This window comes from Patiria miniata, unplaced genomic scaffold, assembly GCF_015706575.1.
Source record: "Patiria miniata isolate m_02_andy unplaced genomic scaffold, ASM1570657v1 HiC_scaffold_3, whole genome shotgun sequence".
In the NCBI taxonomy this organism is placed as follows: Eukaryota; Metazoa; Echinodermata; class Asteroidea; order Valvatida; family Asterinidae; genus Patiria; species Patiria miniata.
The window spans coordinates 32,630,619-32,652,241 of NW_024037069.1; the positions used below are offsets into that span (position 1 = coordinate 32,630,619).

The following is a 21,623-nucleotide window of genomic DNA, read 5'->3' on the forward strand; positions in this document are numbered from 1 at the left end:
AAGATTAAAGGAAACGAAAGATTATTCAGTATCGTGGAAGAAAGCCTGCACACGGAAACACGTACTGCTCCAAAAATCATATTTTGTTGCAATTGTTTGAATACAAAAGGCATCGTCTCTTTGGCATTTCTATGTTTTTTCCCCTTAATTCGATTACAATAACGTCATTCCCGGAAGAAAACTGTATTTTATTTGTTTCTGAGAGCCAGTTTCGGAATCTGTAACAGGAGCTGTCATCGAACCAACAATTATTGCTTGTGTAAACTTCCTTCTTTCTGTGTACAATTTTGTTGACAGCTAGTTCAGAGTGGATTTTTGTGTAGTTTTTGCACACGTAATTGTGACAATGATATAACCTGATCCAGATTGTAACCTTTGTACTCTAACTAGACTCAGATTGTTGGCCTCAGATAATATTGATACATTATTCATCACATTCTTTCAGTGTAACTCAATGCTTGTTACGCCATTTGACTCGAAGACAAAAAAGTTCGGTACATGGAGGAATTTACGACGGACGCAATTCTGACCGGACTGTGAGTGAGCAACAACGCCGTATGATTTGACAAGTTCACGGGTGTGGGTTCGCCAGTGTCACGGTCGTCGTTGTTCCGAATTCTTGGTCGTCGTGATAAAGTTCTCAACTCGTAAACAACTTTAAATCCACAACTAAAACAATCACAGCTGATTTTGTTTTACGAAGGCTTCACTGACGAATGCACGACTTTTGATACTTATTTCTCTGGCAGACTGTTATGGAATGCAATAATCCAGTGGCCAAGCAATTCTAGGTGAGTACATGTATTTTGCTTTAATTTTAGGCCTATAGGCTACAGAAATGTATCATTCTTGTCATATACGATCGACAAGAATGTATAATTTGTTTGTCTGAAGTGAGCAGACTCGTTGAAATAATGTGGCGATACTGACAACCCTCAAAATTTGCACTGCAACTCGGCCAGTAAACGACTTCATATTTGAATAAAAAAAATATTGGAACTAGGCCTACTCTGAAATAATACTGTTGTCTTTTCATGTCATACCTGTTTTTATAAATACATGTACATGTATGTATAGGAGCCAGTGAAGCGTGGCAATGTTTCGATATGACTCAAAGTCTTTCTTTCATTGCTGAAACTTCACTGTTATTATTCTCAGAATGAAAATTTTAATATAATGGAAATAACCGAATCTCCAAAATAGTTAGAGAAATCATAATGAATTACTGAGTGACACATTTTAATCAGCTGCAAGATTTAGTAGAAGTCGTATCATAAAAAAGAAGAAACCCCCCCCCCCCGAAAAAAAAATCACAGACAATTTTAGTCTAACTAGCAAAATTGCCCTCACAATTTTTCTGGTTCCTAGTTGCAATGCTTGTCATTGACAGTGCAACGTTTCAGTGTTCTTTTGCCACATTATATCAATGGACTCAGAGCAAACCCGTTAAGCCAACAGATATATAATACATGTAGCAAGAACCGCTGTGAACAAGACACAGTATCAAACTTTGGACCTTTTTTGAGTCCTTTATCGGATAAGTTTGATCGTAAACTTGGCTCTTTTTAATCTAACAATAGCGTGACAACATTCATGCAGAATCGGCCTTAAACGATTCTGCACATGAAATCTGTGTGTATATTTTCCACCGAATTGAAAATATTTCCCCCTAAAAAAAGATACACTCTTCGTGTACAGAATGTAGTTTGCACAATGGATGGGACTATATACTGTAGAATATTTCTTATTTTTATTCATACAAAGTGATACATTTTGTACTTCAATTAATGAACACTATTATTATAACGAAAAGGGAATTTAATCAACACCGAAAGCATCTACCAGAGTACCGCCAACTTAATTTCCTTCGTTTAGTTTTTTTTTCTGGAGATTCATATGAACGACGAACTGTATCATCAACAAAGTCCTCAACTGGTGGGAGAACACGCATGCTACATGTACAATGTAATTCTATAGGTCAACAATTATAGTACATGTACATGTTGGGCCTACCAGCAATTTTTTGATCAAAGAAAAGGGACAGTGGTGTGAAAAGCCGGGCATACATGCATGTAAATACATGTACATGTCTTATTTTAGACAAAAGTCTGACAGATCTCGATCTCATGTCTGCATAATTGTTCATGCTCCTTTCAGCGCGATTGATGCAGTTTAATGGCCGGGCTATTCCGAGTCCGAAAGCGATCAGATACGGTCCACGTTCCGGGGACTCGAGCGTGTCAACCCAGGCCGCCCGTACCGGACTCTCGAGCGCTCAGACGGCAGGAGGGAGACTGCGACGATAAGGGTAGAAGACGAAGTCTGTCGGACCCGGCCAAACGGAAAGCTATGTCGAAGATTGGGGTTGGAGGACTGCTCGGAAAACTAGGGTAAGTTCATCGTAGATTTAAAAATACTATTAGACTTAACATTCTTATGTTGGATTTTATCAGGTTGAGAATGGCGGTGAAAATTATAAGAATACATGTAGCCTAAATCTTTTAGGAAAGAAAAAGGTTTTTATCTTCAAATGGAATCTGGGTTGAGAATGATTCCACATGTGGAAGATAATTCTCCGAGGCAATGCCATCTTGAGAATTATTCTTCCTCGATATTTTGTAGTTAATCCTTAATTGTTCTGAAATTGTTACTAAACTTTGATTGAAAATTGGTAACTTTGTATGGGTAAAAGTAGTTAAGGTGATGAACAAAAGGGTACAGGCCCAACGTAAGTATTGAGGCCCAGTCAGGGGTGATGTCGAAGAAAACTGGTCACTCAGTCTGTCAAAGAAACTTATTTTTGTACCATTGCTCGATTTCGTCGAGTGAGGGCGCCCTTACAATTTAACGGTCTGAGGTAGCCTGCGTCGATCGGCGACGGAAGTTAAACTTTTAATGAATTTTGCACCGAATAAACAGGCGTAGGCAACGCCCCACGTTTTAAAAGTACATAAACGCTAATTTGAATATCACTCCGATACGATATTGCGTGCGCCTCCTTATTCCCCGTGTATTTTTGCTTTTTCCGTCTCCAATCGGCACGGCTGGTTGAAGACCGTTAAACCGTAAGGGCGCCCTCACACGACGAATGCAAACTTTAGAGCGCGGATTTTGACTTTTTGACGCTTTGACAAAATATTGAAATAACATACCCAAATATTCTTCATCCGTCGACTTTGGGAAGATAAAGTTTCATTTAATGACAGTGCTAACTATTCTGAATAGTTTTATGGGGCAAAATTGATTTGTAAAATAAAAATATAGTGGATTTTGGGGGTATTTCTTTTTGGAAAAAAAAATTGAAGTGAGGATTTTGTGTAAAATTGGCAAATTATCTTCAGGTCAATAAATTTTTAGAAAATTTAAATTGCTTATGAAAAGAATACAACCAAACTATTAACTTTTTCCTTTTTCAAGAAGATTCAGAAATGCTGCAAGAATTGTCTGAAACTGTGATGCAAAAAAGCTGAAATTTCAGATGCAAATAGCATCATGTTGTCATTATCTTTGCCAGCAGCTTTCTATGTTTGTATGGTACATGTGTTTAAGTCTAGTGTCTGTTGTACTAGTTAACTCATTCAGAGCATGTGAGGTCTTCCTCTTTTTGACATGTCTGTATTTTTATGTACACCTGAAGTTCTGAACAATCATAATTCAATCATAAGTCAATCACAAATCAAAGTCAGTCTGTAGACAATCCTGAGTCAATTCTCTCACAAGTCAATCTCCGGACAAAGGCAAGACAACCATAATGCATTCGATGAGCCATAAAGTCAATCCCAATTCATTCACAAGTCAATTGTCATACACAAAATGAAACTACATGATCAAAAGTCACAGCTCATCTGAGATGTGCCATGACAAATGTTTGCCTCTGTTTGTCACATAGCCAGTGACTGGTTTGACCGCCAGTGATTGCTTTGAAGATATTTGAAGCTCGATGACAATCCTGCCACTGATCTACAAAATAAAACACATTGGAGTTAGTCAAGCTTGAATTGCAATATTGTTATAGTTAGTTCTAGGCCTATAATGTAGTTTTAAAAGTTTATGAGGGCATTTGATTGAGAAGGACTGGCTAGCCAGACCATCCATTCCCTGCAAAAACACCTCAATCTGAGTACCATTCTAATATTTATATTACTGTTGTCAACAAAAATGACAACAAATACTTTTTTTTGAAAGATCACAATTTTTTGTCAAACACTTGTTCAAGCTGACACTCAGAACTTCAATAAAGGTACTTGCAATTAAAACACGCATGGTTTTGCGCGTTATCCTTGCGCAAAGCAAACCGTCAACTTTGGCCAAAAAATTCACTTTTGATGAAAATCCGGAGGGTCATCAGTTGTGACTGCAAAAACTGCCACACGAAAAGTTAAATTTTGTTTACAGCATGTTCAGCACTCCTAACAGTAAGCCCCGCCTCTTTCTCCTTGGAGAGCGCCCTCTAGCTTACGTAATTTCAGACTTTGCAAAAAACAGACATTTTTTTTGGCCAAAAAGTTTTCGCACCTTTGAAGAAAATCTAGAGAGTAATCAGTTGTGACTGCAAAACTGCCACAAGAAAAGTTAAATTTGGTTTACGGCATGTTCAGCACCCCTATCACTAAGCCCCACCTCTTTCTCCCCAAAGAGCGCCCTCTAGCTTTCGTGCTTTCAGTCTTTGCGAAGAACAGACTGTCAACTTTGGCCAAAAATGTCTTGCATATCTGATGAAAATCTGGAGGGCCATCATTTGTGAGTGCAAAACTGTCACAGGAAAAGTTAACTTTAGCACCCCTATCCTTAAGCACCGCCTCTTTCTAGGTAAAGAGCGCCCTCTAGCTTACGTGCTTTCAGACTTTGCGAAGAACAGACATCTCTTTTAGCCAAAAAAATCTTGTACCTTTGATGCAAATCTGGAGTCATCAATCGAAACTGCATAACTGCCATAAGAAAAGTTATGTTGTTAAGGGTATGTTTGGCACCCCTCCCGCTAAGCCCCGCCTCCTCCTCCTTAGACAGCGCCCTCGGGCTTTCGTGCTTCCAGACTCTGCGAAGAACAGACCGTCAACCTTGGCCAAAAAGTTCACCTCTGATGACAGTCTGGAGGGTCATCAGTCTGAGCTGCATAAACTGCCATAAGAAAAGTTTTATGTGCTTAAGGGTGTGTTTGACACCCCTCCCGCTAAGCCCCGCCTCCTCCTCCTTAGACAGCGCCCTCGGGCTTACGCGCAATCATACTTTGTACCGCTTGCTTGCGAAAAAAAAATGACTTCGAGTCAGACTAGCATCCTTTTCTATGCTAAAAGTAGGCCAAAATGACCTCATATGGTACCAAAAAAAGGCCGTAAGATGCCTGACGTCAAATTTTACGAAAAATATGGAACGCTTCACGATTTTGCGTGTCATCCTTGCGCAGGGGCCATGCTAATCTTCTCTGTATCGTTCCAATTTTAGTATATGTGCAGCCGAAGCTAGCACGATTAACTACCCGACGAGACTTGTATATATATGGCGCCAATCTGCGGAACCAAAAATTTACTGTTGCTTCCAATTTGAACTCATTTAAGGGGTTTGTGAGAGACATTTGATCGATTTCCAACCAAAATTTTGGTGCCAGCAGACAGAGGAGTAATTTTCTTACTTAATGTGGTTCAAATAATTAAATAATGTTACATAATTATCTTGTAATATCATGTTTTCAAAAGCATTCGCGCCAAAAATGAGTTAGCACTGGTTAGCAAATGTCAACGGTTTCCTGGTCACCTTTAGTGCTTAACCATCGGCCCATACAGTATGCTAATCAGCTAGCCCACCACAATGGCCATTCATTGGTTCCCATTGAGCAGGAGGAGGAGCTAAACCAGTTCAATGAACCTTGGACTCACGCGCGCGTACGCCGTGACTCCTTCATGAAACAGACAAAGGGGCAGCTTCATGTGTGTGTGAGTGTTGTTCAATCAACAACACATGCTGCCATACCTTTCACAGGAAGCTACTCTCTTGCCAATGCCCTATAAAACTAGTGAGGTTTCAGCTTTAAGCAAGTGAGTTTGTCTCTCAAAACCTCACATACTTGTCTTGAAACCTCACTTGCTTTACAAAGGTAAGGGCAACCTCTAACCAGAGGCCAAACAACATAAGGAAAACATGCTATCACTTTACCTTTTCATGACACTTTCCTGTGCTGTTGTTGAATCATTTGATGTCTCAGTCACTCGACAGTCAGCACTAGAATATCTGACATTCCATCATGACAGATCATCTTCCATCTCAGTCTATATTGTAACAGCTTGTGCTTCTTAACTTCAGATGTTTTTGTATCTATTCTCATCATCAGCCGTTGATGCCCTGAAATACTACAATTCTGAGCACTGAAGCAAAACATCAAGTAAAGGTTATCAGAGTGTTTCTGACTGTAAATTAGTAATAAGCAGAAACATGCAATCTATCAGTCCCAACTCAACCTGAAATAATGGAACACCAAGTTTTAACTAGGTGACATAACTCAACATTTGCTGTTCCCAAGCCATGCCCTTTAGCATGGATTCTTTTATCAAACCAACCCGCACAAAGACTTGATCATGACTGGTTCATCATGAATGTTGCTTGACACTTGGTCTTATTGAATATTATACTCCTCTTTTTTTTAACTGGCAGAACACTGAAATCGGTGTTTCTACTTCTTTCTAAAGTTTCGTTTGAACATCAACTTTGAGTGCCCTTTGGTTTAAGTTAATGTCCCTAAGTTCTTACCAATCAGAAAGATTCACTCTCTCAGGGAGCTCAGTTGGTGCTTTCTGCTGTACCCATCTTAAATCTCACCAATCTTCCTCTTCTTTGACCCATCATCTTGTGTCAGAGTTCTTATCTGTGAAGCAGTCAAAGAAAGAAGACAAACAATCTGTCCACTGTGATTAAAACTTCAAGTTCAACAGAGTGTCCTCGTTTTCACAGCTTACTTGAGCTTTTAAAGAAGAAAGTTACAAGGTGTACAATAAAACCCCTCAAAAATCTTGTTTTGAAAAGTCCTCACAAGGCAAAACTGTTTTTCGATTTCAGCCTGCTATAAGTTGTTGATCTTGCAAATAAATTGTGAAAGTTTTATTAATTACCCACTAAGCCCCCCCCCCCCCCCCCCCCCCCCCCCCCCCCCCCCCCCCCCCGCACTATGAATTGATAAATTTGTAAGCTGTTTTCGCTTGACATTGTTGTGGGAAAAAGCAAGTATGAGATTTTTTGTATGAAATGAAGACCACCAACGTTAACTACCTGTCAGCTTAAAAAAAACTTACACAGGGTTGTTCCCTTGAATTGATACATGAAATGTTTGTTGCATGCAGTCATCATGATGATTGTGTAGCAAGCTTTTGCTTTATGTATCAGGCTTATCATAATTACGCATGAGTCATGCATGTTATAAAACTGCATACACAATGAGGTCATGTGTGGGTGCAGCCACAATGGTTGAACAAACTTTCGGTGGATGTCCACGGTGGATGTCCACTGTGGCTGTTTTGTGTCTGTAAATATAATCCTGTTCTGTTTCCCAGGCACTGCAATTCGTGGGGACTTCAAGGACCACAACAATTAACAATTGATCGAGAGCCACTTAGGGAATTCAGGAATTCTGGAGGGGGGAGGGGGAATTGGTGGGTGAAGTGAGGGGTCTGCAATTTGGTCTGCTGATGGCATCAAAATTTGGTTTGTAGCAATCTGTCCAGTAAGAGTTTTGTGGCACAGCAGAACACTCCTGGACCCTCTGTTCATCTGAACCTTGATTAGATCACAGTTTTTGTAAAGCAAGACTTGTTTGTATTGTAAAACAAGTGAAGCTTTCCATATCCTCCATGCTTTAACTTGCAGCTTCACTAGTTTTTCCTATGGTTTTACCTAGGGCAAACAACTTACTTTGCTGAAGGCAATCAATCATGCATGTAGTAGGTCAGCCTTACTTGAGACTCTCCATGGTCAGTTTTCCTGATAAGGAACAGGTGGCGCGCTTTTCTTGAAGTATTGTTCAGCTGGCTGTACTTACTGGAGTGGGCATGACTGAAAAAAAAACACCACAGAACATCTATTAATGAACTAGAAGTCACAGCAATTAACAGACTGAATCCTGAAAAGTAAAAACAATCAAGGCTTTCTATCCATTACTACTTTGGAAAACATCGAGCAAAACAAAGAAGCATATCTTCAACACTGAATCTTAAAATAATCGTGTCAAAAAATTCAAAGGAGTTTTGAGTTACAATAGATTTGTCAAGTTGACAATCTCATTTGTTATCTTGACAAGGCAGACAAGAGAACTTTCTGTCTTTTCAGGATAACACATACCCTGTTTCATCACAAGTTCAATCCTCTCAACAAAGTAAAGTATTGTTTTCAATACTGTGAGAAAACTTTTGTGGAAATGTTTTGGCCATTGGTAATTTGCTTCTTCATACTTCAACAGCCTTCAGTTTGAGAAATGGCGGCGGACAGGAGGGTGCTATTTTGTTTTGGTGTAAATTTGGACCAACGCAAAAGAGTTTACACACACACACTCCAAATAGCACCCATATATTGAGTCCACCATGACTAACAGCCTTGCTGATAGAATTTCAAAAAAATCACATCTATGTGACTGGTTTCTCTCATAAACACAAGTTATTTAGACCTGAACTCACAACGTATTAACAGATTGTATGAACAATGTTTACAGACCTGTTAATTCTCCTCTAACTTGTTTACCGTGTGTCTTGGCTGATACTCTGGACATCTTTCTTGGCTCCTGAAGACTGATAAGAAAGATAACAGTGAATACAAGAAACACATATACAGTGTATATCTCATGCAGTAGCAGATGGGGGGGGGGGGGTCGCAACCATTCCCCACCCCCCACCCCCAATTCAGCCACTGACTCATGTTATACTTTAAATGAAGCCAAAGTAACAAATGAAATGCTTAAGTTCCTAAACTGTCCAGCAATTCCTAAACTGCTAAAGTTCCTAAAGTTTAAAATTACCTTATAATACTGCAGGAGAAAGCAAAGCATATATTTCAAAATGATTTTTTTTTGGGGGGGGGGGGGCCATGTCCAAGGAACACCTAAGCAGGGTGAATGCCCTAGGCATGCCTTCACTAAACCCCTCCCCCATCCCCCTTATATCAACTCCCCTTTTTCTAGAGTCTGCCCCTCTGTGTGGTCCTCGTTTCTTCATGAAGAGAACAATAAAATAGCAGAAACTTACAACTGATAGCCCTCCCCCTCCTGAAGGTGAAATAAATTTCAGGCCTCTTTTCATTTTTTTCACTTTGCCCCCCCCCCCACTCCACCCCAAAATCCTCTGCCCCAAAGCACGACCCCATCCCATCTCACCCCCAGTTCCCTCCCCAACTCGAAATTTATTTGACTGGTGTGAGATTTCAACAGGTAAAATACTTTTCAGGCCACTTCTCATAAGAGTTTTCCATTTTGCAACATCCCCTCCCCCCTCACGGCCCCCTCTTGCCCCGACCCACGCCCCAACCCAACCTCATCCCATCCATCCTAACTCCTCAACCCAACTCTAAAACCAGGGATGTGCACTCTACCCATTCTCTTCTCCTATTTGCTTCACTTACCTTTCAGTGCTGTTCTCAATTAATGTCCTTTTAGCCATGATGCAGTCTCATTCACTGTATAAAAAAAAAAAAAATTGTTAGGGAAATCCATCCAAGACAATTCCAATATTGAGCGATACTATGGAGTAAAAGAACAATATTAACACTAACCGTACTGACTGCAACTTAATTGTGAATACTTACAGGTAATATACAACATAATATCAGAAAACAAAACTACCAAATTATGATGAATTACCTTACTTGCATGTCAGTCAATAATAGTCTCAAGCATCCTGTGAAATCATGGCACCTGGTGTGCTGTCATTTTCAAGAAAGGTGGAATTTTTGTAACACTTTCCAAAGATGGTCGGCTGACTATCGTTGGAAAAAAACATAACTTTTTTGTAAACACTGCTCCCAATTTACCAAATTTAGTTAATCCATTTTATGTTTGCAATCGGTTCCACATCTGTGAATGGGTGCAAACTAGCTAGTCTGCATGATTCCCAGATTTGACAATTCCCAGACAGAGTACAATTACAGTATTTTTTTCCAGCATCTAGAACACTTAAGGCATGTCAGTGTTACAATATTTGTTATAAACTACTAATCCCCTTCTCCATTTATTTCTGATAACTACAGGAAAAGCAAATGTTATATCATTAGCTTTAAACAGTCCATGATGAATTTTAGTGAACTCTATTTAAGTTAAAAATATTCACTTAATATTATTTTACTCACCTAATCACTTTAATTACTCCTCAACTTGAATTGCTCTTGGGTGCTTCCAATTCCAAATCGTGAAACAACCAGCTTCAATTGTCTTAAATTCCACTTTCATCTGCATTGATGAAACTTGAAAGGAAAAGAGAAAATGCAAATTAAATTGGCAAACTAGGATTCATGAATCAGAAACAAAATCGTATTAAAATAAATCTAGGCCAATGCCATTAAAAGTTGTTTTCATAAATACATATTTTGTCAAGAACTGTCCCCTACAAAGTTACACAAGCCATGGAGGAATAAAAACATTATTTTCGGTAGGTTTATTCCTCTGTAATTTGAGTACGGAATATTGTAGTTATATAAGTGCGACCCCTCAATAACAAAACTTGACTTGATTTCTTGTAAAAAAAACTCACGAGTGCAAATTTCGGCCATATTGATACTTACCACTTTTTTCTTTTGTTATATGCCATGCCAAGTAAATTAATACTTTACCCAAAGTCAGGATTTCCCCACGGTCGGTTGATTCCAATTTCTGTGAAAACAAAAATTGATTTCTGGTATTATCACAACTTAAACCATGCAACTTGACGTTAACGAGTGCGAGTACACAATAAGCTCTGGCCGTGTTGCAAGAATTAAGCGATGAAAGTCTTGCATGAAATCGCTCAAAATGATCCCTGCTAGAGCTTCAAAATGCGACAACGAAAAATGCGACGCCGATGGCACATATTATGGAACACCGTATTTTCAGAGACAGACAGACAGACAGACCGACCGATCACCAAAACAGGCTTGCTAATTGTCACATGTCTGAAGTATATGAAAACCATATGCCCTATAATTGTTTTCTCTCTACTTTTAAGACTTCAATGTCTTCACTAACTTATTTCAACTATCATCAGAAAATTCTTGTTTTCATCAACTTCATTTACTTGCTTCTTTTCAGGAATTTATTGTCACTGACCCCAACCGCACCTCGGGTTTACTACTCCGGCAAAAGCTACAATTTCCTCCCCAAAAAGAAGCTAGTCCCCTTCAGTCGCGAGATGGTGGCATCTTACTCCGGGCCGCACGGAGGACTTACAAACAGCGGGCCAATCCTTCCTGATTCCGCGGGGGAAAACACCGCGCTATCCCCCGCCAACGGCAACGCGGTGCACGGTACGAACGGGGTCGGTGTGAAGACGCAACAACAGCAAGAATTCGAAAGAAATGGTAAGTTGTGAAATATCTCAGTAGTTAAATGCTTTACGCCTCTTCACCTGAACAATATTTGCAACTTTGGTCACGGGTGAAGAAGCTTGTTCATGTTATTAAAAGTTCACCGACCACGTCCCTAACCGAGGACTAAACAGTTCCCCGCGTAGTATTAACAGACGATCATGGTTGCAGGGTTGTGTCGGCTGACTGATGTCTTTTATGTGAACTTCAGTGGAAACTATCGACACGGTTCAAAACATGCCTTTTTTTTATAGCTCGTATGACGAAATAACAAGACACATTTTGTAGTGTTGTTTTTATATGGTTTGAAAATATCCGATACCATCCCGTCTCTAAACAAACCGAGTGACGACATTATAAAGAATCACACCTCCATGCTAACATGCAGTCTTCTCGGAACGAAACACGTACCGACTTCTTGACAAGTAATTAAGTTTATAATCCCATCAGGTGAAGAACTGAAGATAAACTGAGCCTTTAGTTAATAGGCTTCAACGAACACATTATAGCACGACACTGAACACGTGTGTTTATTGTCGGCGCCATGCACCGAAACAATCTCGTTTATACAATCAGCTATTGTGTGGAGTAATTTCTGTGTCCCCCCCCCATTCTCCCCCCCCCCCAAAAAAACACTCTCTGTTAATTCATCCAAAACAAGTAATAATTGAAGAAGATCCGCAGCACAGCGTTCAAGTATACTTTATGAAGAAACGGTATTCTCAGTAACAAATCAAACTTTTCTTTATACGATCACCTGTAAAATTACATCCATGTTACCCAGCGCGACAGCAAGAATTGCCACCCCCCCCCCCCCGCCCACAAACAAAAATTGAAAACCAAAACTGGATCCATTATTTTGCTCAACAGTTGTATAGTACGTATTATTCATTTACGTACATACACCTAATTAATTACCATTCTGCACATGGTCGTAAATAAATGGAATCGGTATGCATTGGTTTCAAAGTAAATCTTTTTGTGAGAAAAATCATGCAAGTTATAACGGAACATGAACATTTCTTGACTTCATAATTTCATAAATATTTCTTCAACCCTGGCAGAGTCAGTCACAAATAAAAGATACGTTATGAGTTACACACAGGAAAAATATTAAGAAGGGGGGGGGGATCTGAGAATTTCACTAGCTTCGGTGGCTGTTCCCCTGCGGTTTTTAAATGCAGACCAAAACAATAACCACTTCAGGTTAGGTCCAGCCTGCACTGCTAAATATAAATCGATCCTCAAACTTCACTTGACATATGCCGCCCTGCACTACGTAAACCCAGATGACCTAGAAAAACATCCAGAATGACCATTGGGAATCCAGATCTGCTGCAGAAACTCGTACGGTTGTTTTAAACAGTACCACGGTTTCTGTCACTCCAATAGTCTAAAAATAGAACCTCCATCTTAATTGTACGTCCAAGCAGAAACTTATTTGCCTCTCCAAAATTCCAAAATAATTTCCTCCGATAAAAACAGCTAGCGCATGGAGGTAATAATCAAGTTTAAGTTATCTTCTGGACCTATTCTGGCAGGTCTAACTCCTCTGCTTTGCCTATCATATGCCCCACGCAACAACCCGGTTCGGTTTGGAGCGCGGCCTGCTATAATTATATGAAGACTCTAATAAAACTGTCTCAACTTGAGTGTAAACTTGGACATGAAAACATCCACTTACCTTCGTAAAACGGCTTGTAGAATATTATCGGCTTCCCTGACCTTGCATTGTGATTTCACCGTGAGCAAGTACATCATAGCGACTATGCAGAATTGCAGCCCCGCACGGTGTGGAGTAGTTTGCTTGCTCATCAGTACACAGTGCGCCCGCGATCGCGATCGCAAGCACGTGGCACCCAACCTCGTCCCCAGTGCTTACTTTATTTCCAACCGCGTTTCCAATAGTAAACCCTGGATAGGAAACTTTCTTCCTTTATCCTGATTGGATACCGCAATTGGTTAGTAATGGATTTTTATCGTGTACTTGGTGCTATATATTCACAACGTGCAGTACGTGTTTTCGCGATCATTCGTCCACGCCTTCTCGAAAATACTAATTTCCTTTCCAATTTGCTCATATTAATATGAAATATGATACTGCAAGTTGTCTCGATAAGATCGTAACAGTTTGATTTAAAAAATCGTGTTTTCGTAACTCACGCCGTGCTCGCGCTGCTACGAATTGACTCTGTTTTTACCCCAGACACCGCATACAAAAATAAACGCTAATGTGTAACGCATATCCAGGCACCAGACTGTTCCTCATTTGCATACGTGTGCGAAAATCTTGCACATGCAAATGATCCAATACCAGGGTGAGAGAGCAGGTAGTGGTGGGCGCGTACTGCTCGAAACCCTGGGGACGAGGTTGCGTGGCACCAAACAAGTTGTGTTGATGATGACAGCAACGCAATAACACGTAGATAGAGGGCGCGCTTTATGTTCACCGTTAACCAGCAAGTGTCGGTACAATCGGATACTATTTGGTGTGAGACTCGAATTCAGTTTTTGTGTTGAGGTGTCATATGGAATACATTCAGCTTTCCGCGCAACAAATTGAACCGAAAAAAGATTTTTAGGTGTATTTAGAGTTATATTAAATTGACATCATTACAGATCATGTAACAGCCGTCGAAGTAATCTTCATAGTATGATATTGATATTTATAAAAATATGAAATTATGTTTAAAACATTAAGATCATAAAACAGTTGACGACAATAGAATTCGCAGTACGCATGCGCGTATTGCGCAATACATTGTCAATAGGTTATATTGAATAGAATTTCCTTTATTTAGGCATCGGGGATGTAGCTCAGTGGTAGAGCGCGCGCTTCGCATGTGCGAGGCCCCGGGTTCAATCCCCGGCATCTCCAATTTTTCTAAAGTTTATTTTTTTTTTAATTTTAATTGTTTTGAAATGTGAACCATTGTCAGCACGACTTGAATAATATATATATTTTTTTATTTTTTTATTTTCTTCTTATGTTTTTTTTAACGGAATTGACTGTTTTTGTTTAACCAGAAAGTGTTGTTTTTTTTCCAACAGGGAAGAAGAAATAAGCCCGTGCATGAAAATCCATTACTATTAATGAATAATGCAAATTATCAAAAGTCTTTTGTGTCAATCTGTCTCTAATGACTCTGTTCATGTCCAGTAATTCTTGTTTTGTTTAACTTTTTTGCAGAGAAAAAGCCTCCCTTGGATCGTGACGTCTCGAAATGGAGACAACGGAATGAGAAGGCTTACGGCAAGTCTGTGTCACTTTACGAGTACAAAAACAGTGACAAGAAAGAATGCACAGGTATTAAAGTTTAAACAAAACTCTTTGATTAAAACAAAATTGCATATTTTGAGTAATACAGGGGGTTCAAAATAAAGGAAATCCACTTTGGACAACAATATAAAAAACTTTTAAATTGTTACCAGTAGCTATTAAATCACTGATTACTAGCACCCATTGGCTGAACACTCAAGTTGCGTTTACTTCCGGTGTAGCATGAATTTAGGTTTTATGAAATACGGACTCATTGGTGATATTGCACATGCTCATGCATAGATAATTAGGAGGGGGACCGGTCACGTGAGAGGGTTTAACCAATAAAAGGGAAAAAGAGTCAAATTTTCATACGAGTCTGATTTTCATGTGACACCTGTTCCAATGCTACTTAATGTACAGTGGGCGTGGTTTAAAATGAAGTGACGTCACACTTACGAACCGTATAAGGTAGCGATCCCCACGTTCAGTGGAAATCACATATGGAAAATTATTATCATTTTAATTTCCAAAACTCCAACCATACAGAAATTCCCCCAAGTGTTTTTTTCCAAAGCCACCTTTTTAAATTTAGCTCCCTGATAAAGTTTGGATTATATTTAAAGCACATTTATTCTTTAAAAAAAATTACTCGTCTTTATTTTTTTAGGAGACCCGATTGCCGATGTATTTGCTATCCATGCGACTCGCAACAGCTGCATCATGGCGGTAGCTGACGGCGTGGGATGGGGACAGGCAGCCAGACGAGCAGCCCAGTGTGCCGTTAAGGGGTCCATGGAATACTTGCTGAAAACACTGTATTCCAAATCCAAGGACTTTCAAAATGAGCCGTTCACCACTACAGATGTCTTTAAGGTAATTGGATGATTTTGTCGTGTTATCCAGACTCCATGTTATTTCCATGGAGGACTCTGGAAGGAACACAAACCTTCTTCCGTGGTTATTTGCTGTCTTCAGTATCACCAGAGTGACATCATCAGTGGCAGATCTACACGGGTGTGTGGTGTCTACCCCTATCCCCTATACCCCCTCCCCCCACCACCACCACCCCCTACCACCCCACCCCATGGGTCGCAACAAAATGGGAAAAGAACCCTTGCACCAAAGCTGGATCCACAACTGATCATCATCATTCTGTAATCCATGTTATTTTTATCGTGCCATCAACGTTATTGTTATCATTATCAGTTTGTATTGTCATCTTAAATTCGTCATGATTGTCATCCTTATAGTTCTAGTGTTGTGCCGAGCCAGCAGAAGTCCTCACGAGTCTATGACGTCACCAGTCCCTAGTCAAGCCATGGGCTGTTGACATCAAGTGTGGCTAGAGCATTCTTAATTTCATCTCCCCGTATACTTGTGATTGTCGGACTTGTGATTGGACTTGTAATTTATATGTGACCGGAATTGTAATGGACTTGTGATGGACTTGAAATTACTGTACATGAACACTGTCACATTCACCACGCTATATCAATATCACCGTCACTCCATCATCTTTAACCATGACATCATGACCTATACCACCAACACAATCGCCACTATAGCCCCATCCTAACAATATCACCACTGCATCATCAATCTTAATTGTCATTTGTTGTCCTTTCAATCTAATATCTGAAGGTTCTCTTTCCAAATTAAGTGTATGACAGAGTCATTGGACGAAGCTCAGGAACTGATCATATCTCGCGAGGGTTCTCTTACCACTCTGTGCTTGGCTGTGGTAGCTGATGTCACGTCAGACGACACGACCTCCAAAGTCCTGTGTGTCATTAACGTTGGTGACAGCCTGGCTTTTGTCAACAGTCAGCGGCATGGAGTCAAGGAGGTCACCGTTGGTAAGTTGTCGTTCGTCGTTGTCGTTTGTCGTTGTCCTTTATCGTTGTAGTTCGTAGTTGTCGCCACCATTCTTCGTAACTGTACTAGTTGGTTTGGCAATTGCTATAGACACTTATTTTTTGACCACAGAAATCGTCGATTTTTATTGATGCCATAAGGTTGATTTTGCTCTCAGCAGCTTTACTCCTTAAAAAGTTAAAACTTCATATACAACATCTTCATCATCAACAAGAGCGTAAACAGCAATAAAAACAACAGCAATCCTTTAATTGGTGTTGTGCCAATGTAACAAATCCAATCAAACATTAGGAATAATTTGTTCTCTTGTTTCATTTTGTCGTATTATTTTGACTGGTTTTCTGCTGTTTAAGCATGATTTTTGGTTTCATTTGCAGGTTGCAGAGAGTACAATCTCCACCGGAATATCCGATTTTGTGACGGCGCCTTAGGCCCCTGCTTCGGCGAAAACCCCGACTTGGAAAACCTGACTTTCTCTTACACCACCTTGGAAGAAGGCGACATCGTGTTTTTGACGAGCGACGGAGTGTCCGATAATTTCGACCCGGTGGTTGCCAAGAGGGCCGTGGCAAATACTGACTTCAAGTCCAACAAGAGCCGGGCTGAGATGATCTTCAGCGACGATCAGTGGGAGGCTGGGAACAGGGAAGACGGGCGCCTCCCAGCGGCGACGCCGAGAGAGAGGCAAGAGGAGATGACAAGAATGATGGACGAAGTCATCCACAAGACGGAGATGCCCAGCGAGGACCCGTACTCCGCCTCCTCCCTCTGCAGCAAGCTGCTGCAGTACACGGTGAATCTGACGGAGAGGAAGCGGGCCGCTCACGAAGCCACCAACAACATCATCAGCATCTGCGAGAAGGAGCACCTAGAGACCCAGACCATGATGACGGGGCAGGAGGCGCTGTCGAGACACGCCCGGAGCCTCCCGGGGAAGCTGGACCACGCCACGGTGGTGGCGTACGTCGTGGGAGGAACAACTGATCTCGGAGAACCCAAACCTCGGGTAATCAAGGAGGTCCCAGCCCGCGACTCGTCCAGTTATTTTGATGTTTCGGTTGGGACTCAGCAGTGTAAAGATTTCATTTCTTTGATAGATTAAATAAGTAACTCCGCAGCTCAGCTTAGAGGTTAAAACTGAGTGAGCAATGCGGCGACTGAGCTGCAAGAAATGACCCAAGGTCACCGCAAGTAGTTTGGTCACAATGACTCTAAACCTGTCGGAAAAGGACATCGTGCCATTTGCCCCTGAAATCTTTTAATTAAAGGAAGCTCTTGACTATTTTGGGGTAGCTCTCTGAAATAACATTGTATATAGGCTAGTTACTACTCAGTGCTAATACAGGTACAGACTTTTATTCAATTATCTTCTCAATGCTGCATTGCTTTGATTATAAATTTTAGCTTCGGATACTGAGTACATCACTTTGTTTTTCATGTTAAGAAGACGCTCTTGAAAATGGCGATCGGAAATATTGGCAGTTTGTAGATGTATCGAACCATTGTAAACTTGTCAATGAAGTTAATATACGGAGGCTGTAAGTAGACATGTATGCATCTATTTATTAATACAGAACCAAAGTTGCCTGTCAAAACTAAACAAAAAAAGTACTGAGCCAACATACAGTGCCTTTATTATTTTAAGGTTTGTTTAATCGTTGTCCTAAATTATGACAATAGTTCGTTTATACTGTATTGGACTCTTTATTTCATTTCTACAAAGTCACATGCCAATACCATGTGACAATATCGCTAGTGGACAATTACATCGGAAATATTAAGAAATAAGAGTTTGCACGGCAGCATAAAATACCAGTTTTATAAATGTGTATTCAGTTGGAAAAACGTTCAAACACGTCTAGTTGGATTGTGATACATTTTATTCATCCGTTTCAATCGGAGCATTACTCATAAATTTGCGAGCTTGTTGGATGGCAGATTTTGCTTGACACAATTGTACTTTTTGTTCGACCAACAAACTTTTCTGTTTGGAATAACTACATTTAACTCACTGATATATATGTGGAAGTTTCAAGTGAAAATGCAGTGGCTATGGGCCTCATTCACGTATCGGTCATATTAAATTGAAAGTGAGGTAAACTCTTCATTTTTTGGAACTTGCAAAGACAGTTGAAAGCAATGCCATAAAGTTAATTAAAAAATAAATAACAGTCTGCTCTGATGAATAATTTGAAATTTGTGATTAAACATACCGTAATGTTTTAAGCCACATTAAAAAAAAAATGAAAGTGAGGCTAGACTGCATAAATTGTCTGGCACCATCCCATTCAACGGTTCACAATTTATAAAATGCATTCAGGGTACACGACCAAAATGGCTTCCTCATGAATAAGGTCCTGTAGGTCTTGCGTCATATTTTTTTTTTTTGGGGGGGGGGGTGCACTGTTATTTCGGTTGTGTAAAAATCAAACGGTTGTGTACGATATGAACCTAGCAACTTGTTGTGTAAACTGTTGTTAACACAACCTGTGTAAAATATTACACAACTTGTTAATTTTTTTTACACAACTGGCTGCTAGGTTCATATAGAACACAACCGAAATAAGGCCAAAAAAAAAAAATATTCGGTCTCTGGTCAGACCAAAGTTCCGGAATTGACGCGGCCACGCGGCTTTTTTTTTTTTCTTTTTTTTTTTCTTTTTTTTTTCTTCTTCAAGCTTGGATTGTACAGACAAGTTGGGTACTATTTTGCTTTTTTTGGTGTCCTCATGTACATTGGTGTCCTCCATAATTTGCCTTGGTGCTTTAGATCATTTGCCTTGGTGCAATTTCCCATTCCTTGGTGCTCTTTGGTAAAAAAAAATTGAGGAGGTGCGGAAATAGAGGGCGCTGTTGGAGCTACCGCGGAACATTTTGGAAAAAAAAAAGATCGACGCGCACGATTAAAATCGACGCGCGCGCTGACCAGAGACCGACATATTTTTTTTTTGGCCTAACAGTGTGATTGTGCGATAGGACAGTTTGCCGAAGCAACTGACAGTTGGGTTATTCCATAAATTTGGGGTCCAAAACTGTGACATTTGTTTGTGTCCCAGTTACACTTTACCTTAGTAATTTGCTATTCAAGTATCATTCAAATTGACTTGAAACTATTTCTTATTTGTTTGGCAGGCACATTGCATTACATTCACTCCTGGAGACAGAATGCATTAAAGAATGTGTCCTGAATGACAAAATCTTATACATGTCAGATAAAACAGGGACACACAAAAATTGGACCCAAAATTTATGGAATGGTCGACCCAGTTAAATCTTATTGTTTTCCATGGCATTTGTTTTTCAGTGGCCACATTGTATTTCCCATTATTACACGTTATACCTGACAGTTTTCAGACTTCCGCAAAATAGACTTATTAAGCATCAGTCACACAGCTTAGGCCTATTTCTTGATTTTTTATTTCACAAAGTTGGTCATTTTTCCGACCAAAATGCACAAAAATTAATAAACCATGGTACGCCTATTTCATTACTGTGTATTTATTTTGTATCAGTAAAAATAAAGCATCGAGCCATCTGTTAATGAGTATGGCAAAAGAAATTCTAAACACATCCATACTGAAGCAAGTGTCTTGTATTTTAATCCTATATTTTGAAGCTTGGGGATTTTACCTTCATACTAGAAATTGGCCGACAGTATAGAACCTATCATGCACGACAACGACTGCACATTCTTAATTTATACATGAGTTCCACAGACATTATATAAATTTTGCCGAAGACCGATCGACTACCAGCAGGCCTCGACGGAGAGCAATTAGGTGGGATGCCTCCATCCGATTCTTGGCGGTGCCGGTCGTCACCAAGGGCACCTTTCTTGAGTCAATTACTGAACACAAGAAAAATGAAAATCACTTGATAAGTATGTATAATAAAGAAAGATTTCAATATTTTGTTCGTTACTCAGAGCGTCTGTTCCAGTTTTCGCTCGTACCCACATCCTAAACATGGCGCTGGGCTGGGAAGGGCTTATTTCTTCTGGATGTGTGACGTAATTTCTCTCCTACGATCTGAGTGCATACGTGATGCACAAAATCGTCATTGAATTTCCTCCCTTCTAAGTGCAAGTAGTGAATATTTATTATCAACTCTTTTGTTTAATTTTAATAAGCATGGCAGGTAAATAAGACCTATTTTATACCCGGAAATACCCGAACGCTATCCGAGACTGTCGACGCAATGCATTTGGCAAACCTCGGACATTTTCGGAAATAGGAGGCATTCCTCCCGTTTTGGTCTCGTTCCGTATAGAGTAGCGGTTACTTGACCAAAGATTTATCAGGAAAAGCCGAATTCTTTGGGTTTGGGAACCAGACCATTGTCGTCGGTATTTGCTTATATTTGCCAAACGATATAAACAGGGACATATTAATGGAAACAAAAGATTTAGCGAACATTTTAAAGTTTACGTCAGTACTCACGTTGCATTTCATCATACTCAAAATATTTCCTTCGCCGTCGAAGTAGCAGAAACACTGCTGCCTTGTTCCCTTCTTACGGCAGGCTTGATACAGGGGAGAAAATCATTAATGTGTTAAAAATTTATCTTACGTAGATTTTCAACGTCTTTCCACTTGTTTGCAAAGGGCCTATATACTTGAAAGGATGCATTGAGACTTTTGTTCTACATAAGACGTGGTTCTACGCAATCATTAACAGCTTGTTTTAAAATAAAATTTTGAAAAAAACCCCCAAATTCTAAGAAAACTAAATTTCACATTTAGGTGAGCGAAAACATGGCCGGAGTTTGATTTTGAAATTTTATAAGTAATTTCGATTGGATAAGAATGCGTTTGTTTCTGCATTCAATATCGTTGTACAATAGAGGACAACAGGGTCCCCAATCCCGTAGGTCCGCAATTTACAATCGTGTCCAAAACAAATGGGAGGTCTTCCTAAAAAGTACAAACACAAGAGGGACAATAGGGGGACCCCGATTGCAGGC

At 40.0% G+C, this 21,623-nt stretch overlaps 1 protein-coding gene, 1 long non-coding RNA gene and 2 other non-coding genes across 5 annotated transcripts; 2 read left to right on the plus strand and 2 right to left on the minus strand.

The window, feature by feature from the left end:
• The first annotated feature begins 45 nt into the window (after window positions 1-45).
• On the plus strand, window positions 46-18,597 carry LOC119737473 (PP2C-like domain-containing protein CG9801). 2 transcript variants are annotated; one of them, XM_038211867.1, is made up of 7 exons: window positions 46-791; window positions 2,158-2,390; window positions 11,249-11,517; window positions 14,714-14,830; window positions 15,453-15,658; window positions 16,446-16,641; window positions 17,038-18,597. In XM_038211867.1, exons 2-7 carry the CDS (start codon window positions 2,176-2,178, stop codon window positions 17,760-17,762), a joined length of 1,728 nt encoding a protein of 575 aa, XP_038067795.1. In that variant the 5' UTR covers window positions 46-791; window positions 2,158-2,175; the 3' UTR covers window positions 17,763-18,597. The 2 variants fall into 2 exon arrangements, with proteins under 2 accessions (XP_038067795.1, XP_038067796.1); XM_038211868.1 differs by lacking the exons at window positions 46-791; window positions 2,158-2,390 and adding an exon at window positions 5,914-6,091.
• Window positions 4,546-8,034, minus strand: LOC119737475. Its single transcript, XR_005272387.1, has 4 exons — window positions 7,897-8,034; window positions 6,742-6,856; window positions 6,151-6,359; window positions 4,546-5,118 (listed from the first exon to the last, which is right to left on the minus strand). It is a non-coding gene; the product is annotated as an uncharacterized LOC119737475 (long non-coding RNA).
• Window positions 5,360-5,466, minus strand: LOC119738883. The gene has a single exon (XR_005272520.1). It is a non-coding gene; the product is annotated as a U6 spliceosomal RNA (small nuclear RNA).
• Window positions 14,330-14,401, plus strand: Trnaa-cgc. Its single transcript has one exon. It is a non-coding gene; the product is annotated as a tRNA-Ala (tRNA).
• Window positions 18,598-21,623: the final 3,026 nt, after the last annotated feature.